This window comes from Poecilia reticulata, linkage group LG11, assembly GCF_000633615.1.
Source record: "Poecilia reticulata strain Guanapo linkage group LG11, Guppy_female_1.0+MT, whole genome shotgun sequence".
NCBI lineage: Eukaryota > Metazoa > Chordata > Actinopteri > Cyprinodontiformes > Poeciliidae > Poecilia > Poecilia reticulata.
In genome coordinates, this window is record NC_024341.1 from 28,384,584 (window position 1) to 28,398,915 (window position 14,332).

General features: G+C 44.8%; 2 protein-coding genes across 4 annotated transcripts in view; one reads left to right on the top strand and one right to left on the bottom strand.

Moving 5' to 3' along the window:
* Positions 1-5,712, bottom strand: part of map7d1b (MAP7 domain containing 1b) — a 24,028-nt gene extending 18,316 nt beyond the window's left edge. The window contains exons 1-2 of the mRNA XM_017307389.1: positions 5,345-5,712; positions 165-377 (exon numbers count right to left, since the gene is read on the bottom strand). Of these exons, the coding sequence (XP_017162878.1) occupies positions 165-377; positions 5,345-5,402 (271 nt within the window). The 5' untranslated portion in view covers positions 5,403-5,712. The remainder of the gene's footprint in view (positions 1-164; positions 378-5,344) is intronic.
* Positions 5,713-11,751: 6,039 nt separating this feature from the next.
* Positions 11,752-14,332, top strand: part of meaf6 (MYST/Esa1-associated factor 6) — a 4,113-nt gene continuing 1,532 nt past the window's right edge. Inside the window, exons 1-6 of one of the 3 annotated variants that reach the window (XM_008423011.2) lie at positions 11,752-11,959; positions 12,722-12,837; positions 12,926-13,013; positions 13,098-13,143; positions 13,219-13,411; positions 14,192-14,221. In XM_008423011.2, the coding sequence (XP_008421233.1) occupies positions 11,870-11,959; positions 12,722-12,837; positions 12,926-13,013; positions 13,098-13,143; positions 13,219-13,411; positions 14,192-14,221 (563 nt within the window). In that variant the 5' untranslated portion in view covers positions 11,752-11,869. The remainder of the gene's footprint in view (positions 11,960-12,721; positions 12,838-12,925; positions 13,014-13,097; positions 13,144-13,218; positions 13,412-14,191; positions 14,222-14,332) is intronic. The other 2 variants (XM_008423012.2, XM_008423013.2) reach the window with 2 other exon arrangements.

Consider the following 14,332-nt stretch of genomic DNA (forward strand, 5'->3'; position numbering starts at 1 on the left):
TGTGTGTGTGTGTGTGTGTGTGTGTGTGTGTCTTTAAGAACACTGAGAAACGTTTCCGATGTTCTTCTGTCTAGTTTTAGTTTTATAAACAAAGTTCTTCTTTATTTAAGCTGAACCACAATGAGGGCAGCTCATGACCCAGGATCATGCAGCCATCGCCGTACCTTTCTTGGGCTGCGGGCTGCAGCTGCTGGAGGCCGGGGTCAGAGGTCGGCCGTCCGTCTTCAGGGAGGTCTCCGTCCTGGACGGCGTCTCCGTCCTGGAGTCTGTGTTAGGGGACAGATCTGACACGGCCGAGTCGTCCGGGGTCAGCAGGTCTTTCTCTGGGTTCTGGTCTCTGTTCTGGAGGGACGGAGAATCTGACAGCAGAGGCAGGGCTGCAGGACAGAAGACAGGTCAGAGGTCAAACTTGACATGCGCTGAAAGCAGAGGAGACCCGACTGCAGGGTTGGTGCATTTAAATCCTAATTAGCTGCAGCTGAAGATCCTGCAGAGGAACGAAAACACTGATGTGGTTCTGATGGGGTTCTGATGTTCTGATGTGGTTCTGATGTGGTTCTGATGGGGTTCTAATGTTCTGATGTGGTTCTGATGTGGTTCTGATCGGGTTCTGTGGCTCGGTTTGTCAGCCGCTCCTGATAATCGGCTGATTTCTGCAGCAGGGCCGGTCCAAGCCTTTTTGGGGCCCTAAGCACATTTTCATCTGGGCCCCATCAAAACACGTCGACACCAGAGGCTTCATCAGTCAAAGGCTGTGTAGCCACAGAGCTAGCCGCAGAGCTAGCCACAGAGCTAGCCGCAGAGCTAGCCACAGAGCTAGCCGCAGAGCTAGCCACAGAGCTAGCCGCAGAGCTAGCCACAGAGCTAGCCACAGAGCTAGCCGCAGAGCTAGCCACAGAGCTAGCTGGAGACTCCTAATTCTTCTGAAGGGTTTCGTGGTTAAATAAAAAACTGCAGAATGTATTTTATGACCCATTAATCCTCAGAAAATGGACGTCGGGCTGCGGTTCTGGTTTGCAGCAGGAATCTGAAAACCTTCTAGCCGTTCTGGGAGGAACCGAGTTTCAGGTCAGGTCCAGATCCTCTGATCGATTCTGGATCCGGTCCGGTTCATGAACCTCCTGGAGGCTGCAGCTGCTGCAGAGTCAACAACTGAATGAGGATGGAAGATATTTCAGATTTCCGCCTCCAGGCTGCAGCATCACATGATGCTGCCATCATGACGCCTCCATTTCCCAGAAAGCTCCTCCGCCTGCTGCAGGATATTATTAGCTGGAGAGAATGTGGCCCATAAAAGGTTCTGGCTGCAGCCGAGGCTCCTCAGGGCGGCGACCCGACCGCAGAGCGTCTGCAGCAGGAAGTCTGAGACGTCACTTCATTTATTATGATCTAAACTGGGATCAGATCATTTTCAGGTCATTAAAAGCAGAAAAGGTTCTGAGTTCCAGTGAAGCGGGTCGGCCCGTTTTCAGGGTTCTGAGAGGAAAACATTCCTGTGCGGACATGTTGGATCTGGGTCAGGAATCTGTGGCATGTTTCTGAGCAGCCGACGCCTCAACACCACAAACCAGCTGCTGCTGCAGGATGACAACACAGGAAGACCTGGAGAAACCTGGATTTCTCCTGAAATCCCAGGATTTGTCCTGGAAACCCCTGGAGCCCGGCGGACCCCCGCTCCTCCTCCCCCGCTCCTCCTCCCCCGCTCCTCCTCCTCCGCCTCCTTCAGGGCCGGAAGTGCAGCGGGACAGCGGGGCGCCCGGCACAGGAAGCACATTCCTGGAGCACAACGCTGCAGTCTGTGTCGCAGCACGGCCCGCATGCTCCTCCTCACAGCCAGCAGAACCGAGGACAAGCAGACGGCATGCAGAACCCGACCAGAACCTTTCCTGATCTCAGAGAGGAAAACAAAGTCCAGACTCCGCCGGGATCAGCTGAAAACAAAAATCTGCTACTGAACTGAAACTGGGTCGTTTTAGGTCCAGTCTAAACAGAACCAGAACCGGGCCAGAACTGATTCCTTTACAGTCCACTTCCCGTTCTCCTGGTCGCCACGGCAACCGCCTGCCGAAGGAGGCCAAACGGAAAAAGGAGGAAATCAACACGTCCATCTTGAGTTTCACTTCCTGTTTTCCATGACCTCATCGTGACATCACTTCCTGAACTCTTCAGATTCTAAAACCATTCAAACTCAAACCTGGTCCAGCTGAGCCCAACTGGACCGGGTTCAGATTCACACAGGTTCTTCTGACGGACCCGGCTGTCCGCCAACAGCAGTACCAGTTTGGTTCTGGTTCTGCTCTGGGTCTGGTTCTGGTTCTGCTCTGGTTCTGTTCTGGTTCTGTTCTGGTTCTGCTCTTGGTCTGGTTCTGTTCTGGTTCTGCTCTGGTTCTGCTCTTGGTCTGGTTCTGCTCTGGTTCTGTTCTGGTTCTGCTTTGGGTCTGGTTCTGATTCTGCTCTGGGTCTGGTTCTGTTCTGGTTCTGCTCTGGGTCTGGTGCAGATGTTTAGGACAGAGGACCTGAAAGGTGCTCTGGGTCAGAACCAGAACCAGAAGAACCAGACCATTTGAGTCTGTTGTATCCATCAGAACCGAGGGAGAACCAGTCAGATCAGAACCAGTGGAGTTTGGACCAGAGACCCGGTAGAACCCAGAGAAACCCAGAACTGATCCAAACCAAAGTGAACAGAACCAGACTCTCAGCAGCTTCTGGCTGTCTTCACTTCACTGATTTTCTTCCTTCCACTCAACTTTCCACCCATATGCTTGGATGCAGCAGGTTTCCTCCGACTTGGACATGAACGGCTGCCTGAGTTTCACTTCCTGCTTTACATCATTGAAACGTTTAGAAACTGAAGAATCCAGTTTGTGATGAGAGGTTCTGATCGGAGCGGTGAACCGGGTCAGATGACGCTGCGGAGCCTCTGCTGGTAAACATCAGCTGCTCCATGAGTCACAGACAGACGATGAAGAGTCGCTGGTCGTCTTCCTCCGAGGCTGGCAGCTTTCAGCCTGACCCAGAGCCAAGATGGCCGCCGCCGGTGAAGCTAGCGGCTCAACGCGCGTTGGAAAGAAAACGGTTCTGGAAACGCTGCACGCGGCCCGGATGCAGCACAAACACACAATTCTTATTTCATTTTTGGTCAAGACTGGTTCAGACATTATGCAGCGGTTCCTGATCCCGACCCGACCCGACCCGACCCGACCCGACCCGACCCGTTGGGTGGCTGTTGTGATCTGGAGCCTTTTGGTCTCAGTGCTGCAGGTTTTCTGTCTGCATATAAACACAGATTATCAGAGTCCAGTCTGTAAATGTCTGGGTCCAGCAGACGGACAGGGCCGTACAGAGGGGGGCCAATGGGCCCCTGGACCTCCTGGGCCCCCCGGGCCCACCAGGCCCCCGGGGCCCCCTGGACCTCCTGTGGGCCCCTGGACCTCCTGGGCCTCCTGTGGCCCCCTGTTCCGGCGCCTGTGGCCTGTTCTCCTCGGAACATCCAGCCGTTCAGGAATCTGCTGCGATTCCAGCTGATCGCGGACGATTCCTGAACGATTCCTGAACGATTCCTGAACCGGCTGCAGATGATCGGATCTTTCCGATCACCCAGAACCTTCCAGAGGCTCCGGAAAACTGTCAATGATCGGAGCTACAGAGGCCAGGAAGAAAACCCATTTCCTGTGATCCCACTTTCACCTCACAGGTCCGGTTCTGGTTCTGGTTCAGGTTCTGGTTCCGGTTCCGGTTCTGGTCCTGCCTAACCAGCTAACTTCAGTCCTCAGCTGAGCAGAACCGAACAAACTGCAGCTGAAATCCGTTTAGTCATCAATTATTCTGACTGATCGATTAATCAGATTTTTTTAACTTTACATTCTGCAGATTTTATACTGTTAAAATGCAAACAAATTAATTTATTTTTAAATATAAAAATAAAAGTCAATAACAGCTTTGATCTACTGAACATTTGATCATTTGTGGTAAATAATTCATCTGCAGATCTATTGATTATTGATTGACTGATTAATACATAGCAGCTGATATTGTTATAGAAAGTGAACCAGGTTCTGGACAAAGTTTCTCATCTCAGATGCAAAATGTTCAGATTTATTTTGCTCTTTTAGTCTGTAAGCGATTAATCAATAACTAAATTAGTTGGCAATTATAATCGATTAATCAGTTCAGCTCTAGAACAAACCGCCCGTCTGGAAGAGAACGTCCTAGTCCAAGTGCTAATCCCAGCGGACTGCTGGTTCCACTGGTCGTCAACTGGACCAACAGAACCGGAACCGGAACCAGAACCGGAACCGGAACCGGAACTGGAACCAGAACCGGAACCGGAGTCTCACAGATCAGTGATGAAAACATTTTCTTAATAAAATAATATTTAATAAATGTTTTCATTCAATCTGCGGAATGAAACCGAATGAATCATGAAATCACTTTATTATTATTATTATTATTATTATTATTATTATTATAACAACAATAATAATAATAATAATAATAATAATAATAATGATAATAACAATAATAATAATTTATTATTAATAATAATAAATTATTATTATTGTTATTATCATTATTATTATAATAACAATAATAATAATCTATTATTATTATTATTATTGTTGTTATTATTATAACAACAATAATAATAATAATAATAATAATAATAATAATAATAATAATAATAATAATAATAATAATAATAATAATAATGTTGTTATTATTTATCACTTTTAGCCAAAGTTACTAAGAACCAAAGAGCCGCAGGTTGGAGCCGCTGGACCAGAACCAGAACCCAGCAGATGTCAGAACCAACCCGACCCAGAAGATAAACGTTGGACCGCCTCTGCAGCAGAACCACTCAAACCGGGCTTCTGACCCGGCCCATGGCGGTACCGGCGGTACCATCCTCTGGTGCAGCGAACAGAACCTTCCTCTGCAGCTGGTCCAGTCCTCCGCCTCCATCACACATCCAGAAGAACCAGCAGGAGGTTCTGGAGAACCAGCAGGAGGTTCTGGAGAACCAGCAGGAGGTTCTGACCCGCACAGAGATGGTTCCACCTCAGAACCCAGCAGAAACATCTGGAGATTCTTCACAACATCAGAACCAAACCTGCAACCATCATCTGCCTCAAATGGACCACCAGAACCAGAACTTTCCTTCTGGACCTGCCGAACCGCCCTGGGCAGAACCAGCAGAGCTGCCGGCCTGCCTGGGCGGCTTCCAATCAGCTGCAGCGCAGCTGGAAGGACTGATCTGATTGGCTGACTCTCTGCAGGTGATGGACGTGATAACCGGACCGGTGCCGCGGACCGGACCGGGCCAGGACGGGTTCTGGTTACTCACTCTTCTCTGTCAGGGTCAGCTTCTCCTCCAGACGAACCCCCAGCTCTTTATAATCCATGGTGTCGGTCCAGTCCGGGTCCAGACGGGTTCATTCCTCAGAACGAGCCGAACTCCGGTCCAGTTCTGCCTAACACACCCAGCTGCAGAGGAAGGAACGGAACCACGGACGGTTCGGGGGGAAGAATCGGATCCGAACAGAACCAACGCCGGGAATATAAAAAGTGTTCAAATCTGGTTTCCGAACCGGAACCGCGAGGTCAGTTCTGAAACACAGAGGTTCGGTTCGGTTCTGCGGTGTGAAGGTCTTCACTGAGGAATCTTCAGGGAGAGACTGAAAACCGAGGAGGTCAAGTTCCCGAGAGGAAGGTCACACTTCCGGTCACGCACTTCAAAATAAAACAAATGCTACTACTACTAATAATAATAATAATAAATTAAGCAAATCAAAATAACAAACTAAATTAAATTAAATACAATAAAAAATAAAATAGTAAAACAAAGTAAAATAGATAATAAAGTGGATCAAAATGAAAATAGAAAAACATGAGACTAAATTAAATCAATATCAATAAATGACCCAAAATGTAATTTTGTGAGTTTAATTACCACTAAAAATGATTTAATATAGAAATTTAAAAAATATGATTAAATTAAAAAGAAAAATGTAATTAATGATGAAGTAAAATTGAAAAAAATAAATAAAAGTCAGTAAGTTTAATAATCTTTGGCATGTTTTAAAATGATGTGAAACAAAATGGTTCTTTGAATTAATATAATATTTTAATGCTAATAATTTTTAAAAGAGGCCAATCCAAACCTCAAACACAATATTCCTCTGAGTTGTTAATAATTGAATAAATAAGAAGCTGGTTGATCTCTCCTGTTAATCCTTACCTTCACAGTGAACTTTCTAAATTAAATTAAATTAAATTAAATTTTATTCCGTTTTTAAGTAAAACTTATGATTGACTTTAATTTTCGCTTGTTCCATTTATTTTATTTTGAAGGCTTGAACACCTCATTTCCGCTCTCTGTCTCTCTGCCGCTGCCTTGACTTTTTTCTTATCGCAGCCAAAACCTTCATGCCGGACAAATGGACGGAACCAACTGGAACCTGAGCAGAACCGGGTTTTCTGGCCGAAGCGGACCTCAGGTCACTTCTGGGGAACCCTGACGAACCGAACCGGTTCTCCTGACGGCGGTTCTGCTCATGTCGAGCCCCAGAGCCGGGAGGTTCTGCTGCGGTTCGGACCCTGAATGGTTCGGTCCGCCAGATGATTCAGAGCAGCTGAAAGCGGCGAGTCGAGCCGCGCAGGCCGGACGGGCTGCAGGCCGCAAACTCAACAGAACACAGAGAAGAGATAATAATTATAACATTCACAAAAGTGTGTAAAGTTAAACAACATGTTAAAATTACATGTAATTATGAACATTTTGCTCATATTCGTTTGATTCTGGAGGCAAAATGTTTCGTATTTGATGACGTTTTATGATGTGAAGCACTTTGAGCTCCTGGTTGCTGAAATGCTCTATAAAATAAACTTAACTTGACTTTTGCATCCAGTTATTAATCAGTTAATCTATAAATAATCATCATTTCTGCTGATGTCAGAAGGATTTTTAGCTGCAGATCAAATATTCAAACTTCCTCTAAAGCAGGGGTGTCAAACTCCTGAAGGGCCGCTGTCCTGTGCCACAGGTACAAAACACTGGAATGAAATGGCTTAATTACCTCTTTGTTGTGTAGATACGTTTTCCAGAGCCTTGCTAATGACCTGATTATTTTATTCAGGTGGTGCAGCAGAGGCACATCTAAACGTTGCAGGGCAGCAGCCCTGACACCTGTGCTCTAAAGGAATCAAGTTTCTGGCTTTTGGACAATAAAACTTTTGTTTTCTTACTTAAAATTAATTGAATAATTTATTTGCAGGGCTGCACAGTGGTGCAGTGGGTAGAGCTGCTGCCTTGCAGCAAGAAGGTTCTGGGTTCGATTCCCAGTCTTTTCTCCAGGTTCTCCGGTTTCCTCCCACAGTCCAAAAACATGACTGTCAGGTTAATTGGTCTGTCTAAATTGCTCCTAGGTGTGTGTGTGTGTGTGTGTGTGTGTGTGTGTGTGTGTGTGTGTGTCTCTGTGTTGCCCTGCGACAGACTGGTGACCTGTCCAGGTGACCCGTCCAGGTGACCCCATCTCTCGCCTGGAACGTCAGCTGGAGAGGCAGCAGCTCCTCCTGACCCTCTGAGGGTCCAGGTGTTAGAAAATGGATGGAATTTATTTGCATTTTTAATATGAATTAATATCAAATGTACATGAATCAATTCCAGAAATATAGCAAATGTCCGCACGGCGTCCGTGGACGTTGTCTGAACATTCACTGGACGTTACGTTGATCCCTGAACTCTGACCCAATATAACATCATCTGACCTCAAACTGCTGCAGCTTCTCCAACAACATTTCAGTTTCATTTGTCATATTTATTTGTTTTCATCAAAATGAACTAACTGCAGCAGCTGCTGGTGTTGTTGATGCAGAGGACAGACGTGGTTCTGTTTGTGCTGCAGCTGCTGGTTTCACTGAGTGATGCAGATCAGTGATGCATGTCCAGACTCACCGCTCCAGCAGGAAGCATCTCTTCTCCTGCCTGGGAGCGGCTCTGTCTCTGCGGTGAGCTGCTCTCCAGCCTGCAGCAGCTGGACAAAGAAGCAGAAGCAGGAAAACTCCCACAGCCTGCAGCTGTGGGGGAGGAAATGCTGCTGCTGCTGCTGCTTTCTGAGTAACGTTTTCTGTCCCTGCGTCCATTCTGTGCTTCAGCAGCTGCTGAAGCATCCCGGCGGCATGGGCGGGCATTGGGGGGCATTGGGGGGGTTTGGCCGCCCACAGAATCAGCCGTGCCCCCCTGGACTGGAAGCTGCTTGTTGTTTTACCTCTGAATGGCCAACTCTCTGTTATTCCTATATCAATTAGATACATTTGGGGCTTCCGCACTTCCCATATCTGTGTCCTCTGTCACTGTTTATCAGCAGTTAAATCTGTTTAATCCGTTGTTGACACGTCGTAACTTCTCTTTCCCAGCCGCCTTAAAACGCAACGCTCGCGCTGAAACGCTCGCGCTGGGTTCACACCTGTGCGCCGTGAAGGAGAGCAGCTGCTGTGTGGAGATGCTCAGGTGTGTTAGGATCATGGCAGCAAAACGCAAAGAACTTTTCACAGTTTTTCCCACTAAACTAACCGAAAAGCTGCTGGATGCAGGTGATGTTAGCTAAAGGATGACTAGCTTTATCAATACAGCACCTTAAGCTGAACAAGTAGCCTCTAGGCTGCTGGTGCTGGTCTGTCCCCCCCCACGCCCCCCTTGTTAAACCCGAGCTGTGCTGGAGGGGAAGCGCCGCGTCAGAGGAGGAAAGACCAGGAAATATGTGGATGAGAAGAATCACATCAGGCAGCATGCAGGGAATGAGCAAAAGGAAAAACTGGATCTGAATGAGGCGGATGATGATTCACACATCATGCAGCGTCCTATGGAGCGCAGTTACAATCAAAAATTAACAATAATTTGGGTTGTTTAGTCCGTTAAAGAGAAAAAACATTCCAAATTATATTTTCTCTGTATTCATTTATTTATAGATATTACAGTATCAAGCTAAATATCAGGTATACCAACTAAATATTTAGCTCCAAACTAAGTAGCTAGCTAGCAAGCTAAATATTTATTCGGCTAAATATTTATTTAGCACCTGTAAACTTTAGATTTCTACTAAAATCTCCTTTTCCTGTATGATCAAGTTTTCCAGACCTTCTGAGTTTTTTTTTGGACAAACTTGCACCTGAACATTTTCGGGCTGCTGGTTGCCAGTGAAGCCAGGATGAGTTCAGGTTAGCAACGTTAAGCGTAGCTGCTATGTCCCACTGTGACCACTAGATGTCACCCTCTCTTAGCCAGCGAGCCTTTAAATCTGAAGCAGCTCTGACTGGTGGAATGAAGCCAGACTCATTGTGCAAAACAGCCTGGGTCTGTTTCCACTCAGTCACATGACACACACACACACACACACACACACACACACACACACACACACACACACCCCGTCCTGCCCTGCAGCAGTTGGCAGAGTTTCTCCTCTCAGCTGTTCCTGGACCAGCAGCTGCTGCAACATGACCATCAGTCAGAAACCAGCTGACCTTCCACAGCAGCTGATTCTTTCTCACACTAATACATAATAAAGGATCAATGGCTGATCAATGGCTGATCAATGGCTGATCAATGGCTGATCAATGGCTGATTCTTTTGTTGCAGCAACATTTCGGCTTCAGGACATTTGAAAAAAAAAAGTATTAATGTTTTAAGTTTTAAATATTTTGTAACAACACTGACATGTTTAACAATAAGAAATTAATAAAGGGCAAGTTCAGGATTGGATAAATTAATAATTACATGTGTTTTTTTCACCATTGTCTCTGAATGTGTTCAACCTGTTATTAACATTTATAGACCACAAATATTAAACATTTACATTTAGAAAAAAAAGACTTTTCTTAAAGAGGGGGTCCATTTACAATGTTTTATTTTTAAATTGTAACATCATGAAGTTACGAATCATTTATGACTGTATTGTAAAGAAAAAACTGTTTTTTTAATCATTATTACTGACAGCATTGAGAATATTGATAATTTTAAAAACTTATACCAATATTTGCATTTATTGGTCTTCAACTCCCAACATGGCTCAGAAAAATTCACAGAACTTAAAGTTTCTGTAACAATATTTAATAAAAACATGTGGAATGGAGCATCACACCCTGTTATTGTCCCATAACAGGGTGGAAAATCAAAGTCTTTGATTCTAAAACCTGATGATTTTCATCATTAGTTGCAGGATTGGCCCAGTCAAAGTACAGGTGGAGTGTTTGTCCTGGTTCTGTTTGGGAAAACAGGTGATATCCCTGTAGTGGATTTTCTCAGGACAGGAACTCGTTGTTCCCCTCAGGAGTCAATGGGGGAAACTAGTGAAATGAAAACAGACAAATAGCAAAGACATCTGATAAAACCTCAGACTGCAGCTCGATTCCATCATCTGAAATGTTTTTATTTGACTTATAATTATTACTTTTCACCCTAATTTCCACCTTATTTGGTTCATGAACATAACAGGTGGAACTTTTCTAACTAATCTACCTGAAGCTCTTCATGTGGTCRACATTTAGCTAGTTAACCTTCAACAGRATAACTRRCCTTTAAKGACTAAATATAAYATTAGGTTTTTTAAATTCTGCTGAATAAACATTTTCCACAATCTTTCCTAACAGGGTGGAACTTTAAGCTTTACAGGTTTTACATGTTTAAGATCATAAAAAGTACAGAGATGGTGACAGTTGAAGCTACTTTGTTTTCCATGGTTGAATTTACATCATAACCAGTTTATGTCACTTACATGAAATGGTTTTTATGGATTTTAGACTTTTTGAAGGCAAAAGTTACTGGGACATGCATAATATGAAGAAAATATCAAATGAGAAAATAGTTTCAACAGATTCAGTTGCATATTAAAATATTTAGTCCAGTCAATCAACTTATTGAAGAAAAACATAAATATATATATTATAGTTTAAACTTCATGAGGAAGTTTATTACGCTGCACTGGGGAGACAATGAAAATGAGCATGTTGGTCACCAAAAAGGCATGTAAAGAACAAAATATATATTTAAAAGGCTTTTCATTTAAATTTGAATAATAATAATTAAAATACTTTGTTGTAAATATTTGGCACATTTTACAAAAAATAATTGTAAGCAAAACATGGGGACAGGGAATGTTGGCGCAAACAAAGAATCCCCGTAATGGAAAATGTAATTTATAAGTCATGTGAAGCAGGAGGAGCTGCAGGAATGTGAGGCTTCAGGCTGGCCTGGGTCACAACACGAGGTCAATTCAGTCCTTTTTCTGAAGCTGAAATGTTCCTGAACGTGTGACTGAAGAACAGTCCATGAACCTCCAGCTCTGGCAGCGTTTCCTCTACCTTCATCTGATGAAGGAGGAGGAAGAGGAGTCAGGGTTTCTGATGCTGCTTCACTTTGACGTGATGTTTTCCTTCTGGTAAACTTTCGCTGCTTTTGGCTCCATATCCGCGTGGAGATTGAGAATATTTCTGAATGCAGCGGAAAACATTTCCTGGTTGTTCTCGAGCTCCACAAGTCATTAGGAAATATTTAGGAAAACCAGAAACGTTTGGAAAACTTCGATGGATAAATGCTGGTGATAAAACTTTGAACACAGTGAAATAACAATTAAAACGAATAAACTGATAAATCGGCATCTTCGCTGATCAGATCTCATTGAAAAACATCAGAAATGAACGTGAAGCTGCAGATAAGATGGACTGGTTGTCATAGTAACTGTTTTGAGTCCTACTGGAGCCCTGCCGTGGTCTGGAGCGCCCCCTGCCGGAAGTATCGGAACCCTGCGACCACTGCAGCCCGCTGCTTCTACCTTTTCCTCCGCTGCTGTTTTCCAGAAAGCCTCCTCCCGTCATGGCGATGCACGCTAAGGCCACCCCACCTCAGATCCCGGACACCAGGAGGGAACTAGCGGAGCTGGTGAAGAGGAAACAGGAGCTGGCTGTGAGTAGATGTGGATTTTGGGGGTTTTATCCGCGGAATTAGTCGCTCCGCCATTAAATGAGGCCTACATGCTAAGCTAATGGAGGCTAACTAGCGTTTAGCTCTTGGTAACTCAACGGTTACTTTCCTTTCAAAACGCATATAAAACTATATTAGAAAATTATTGAATGGATAAAAAGCCCAGGTAGTGTTTCCTAAAGGCTTACATATGTTTATTATTCAGAATAAACGTGTTAATAATGCTCCGTTGTTTGCACGGAAACGTACAGCCGCCAACGGTTTGACTGAAATCTCGCGATATCAATAAAACATCCAGTCTGTTAAAGAGGACATAAATAACTGTTGAAATTATTATTTAATGACTTCCAGAAGAACAAACATAAGCTTATGTCTTAGTAGTTTGAAATCTAAACAGAATAGAAATAGCTCTTATTGTACCAGAGTGGAGAAATTTAGCTGCAATTCAAATGTAAGTAAGAACGTCGAGACACCCAAAGGTAAAACAATATATTTATAACAATTAGAATAAAAGAACAAAATACAACATAAGAACATACAGCAGAATTACAATTCAAACTACATTGCAGTTTACTACACTAAAAAGAAAAATGTTTAAGATGAACCATTTTTTACTAGAAATAAGAAAAACTAAATGGGGTAAAATTTGATTCATTTCCTTTTAATTTATTTATTTTATCCAATCATATTGATTTTGTCCAAACATGTCCCTCACCTGAGCAGCTCTCTGTTTCAACCCAACAGGAGACGCTGGTGAACCTGGAGAGACAGATCTACGCCTTTGAGGGCAGCTACCTGGAGGACACCCAGATGTACGGAAACATCATCCGAGGATGGGACCGCTACCTCACCAACCAGAAGTAAGAGGAGGAGGAGGAGGGTCTGACGGGTTCTACCTGATTCTGATGTTTGGTTCTGATGACCAGACCCTCCTTTTGTTTTACACAGAAACTCCAACAGTAAAACTGACAGAAGGAACCGGAAGTTTAAGGAGGCGGAGCGTCTGTTCAGCAAGTCGTCTGTGACGTCTGTCGCTGTGAGTTCTGTTGTCGCGTCAGGTTCTGGTTCTGGTTCTGTTTGAGTAGCGAGCTCATGCCGGTGTCTGCGTTGTGATTGGCAGGCGGTGTGCGCGCTCGGAGGGATCCCAGATCACATGAATGAAAAGCGTGAGTGGTGTTTAACCGTCTGACGGCCGCCGCAGCGCCCCCTGCTGGTTCTGATGTTCTGCCGGGTCTCTGCAGGCGAAGCCGGCAGCGGCACAGAGAGTGACACGTCTCCGGACCTTCAGAACCAGGAGAATGAGCCGAGCCAGGACGACACGGAGGACGTGGACTCGGCGCTGCAGGACCTGAAGCCTCAGAAAGCCGCGTCATCGTCCTCGTCCAGCAGTCACCACGGCAACCACAAGAAGAGGAAGAACAAGAATAGACACAGGTACAGAATCCACAGCAGGTTCTGACGGGCCCGATAATCCAGTTAGAAGGTCTGAACCTGTAGAACCCGGACCCGACTGCCGGTTCCGAACCGGTGTTCTGACTATCTGTCATACCGTCAATCCGTCCTACCTTATGGTCATGCTCACGTTCTGCTTACTCAGCAGATTTCTTATCAATCCGTCATACCTGTGAGTTATTTCTCAGACGGTAAATGTTATTTAATGAATCAAACATATTAACATAAATGACTTTTGCTGTTTAAATATCGTTACCAAACTGTAAACAGGACATCAGTCCGTTTGGCGTCTATTACTATAAATACTGTTTGACTACAGATTTGGTCCCGCGGGATATTTTGTCCCTGTAGCTAATCTATCTTTTTAATATTGTAATATTTCTGTAGAAAACTGAATATGTCCTAAAAAGCTCATGAATATCTGCATGCTGACCGGAGCAGAACATCTTTCTGGACGCTGCGCAGAAATAACTAGATTTTATTTTTTATTTACTGTAAACTTCTGAGACATAAAACACACAAAATGAAACTTCTACACGTATGACGGATTTATGAGACGTAACATCGATGCGCATTACCACGAGGTGTGCTGGATTGACGAGGTATGACAGATGGACAGAACACCGGTTCAGACCCGGTTAGTTCCAGAACCATGTGAATGATCGTCACTGGGCTGCAGCTGCAGCAGGTTGGCGGTCTGCCGGTCGGCACCGTCTGATGAACTAACAGCTGCTGCTCTCTTCCTCCATAACGCTCCCTCAGCCCCTCCGCCATGTTTGATTATGACTTTGAGTAAGTCTGAAATTTACTTCCTGCCTGCTGCCTGCTCTGCTGTGTCCATTTCCTGTCTGCTGTTTCTACTTCCTGCCCTTTTGTTTCTACTTCCTGTCTGCTGTTTCTACT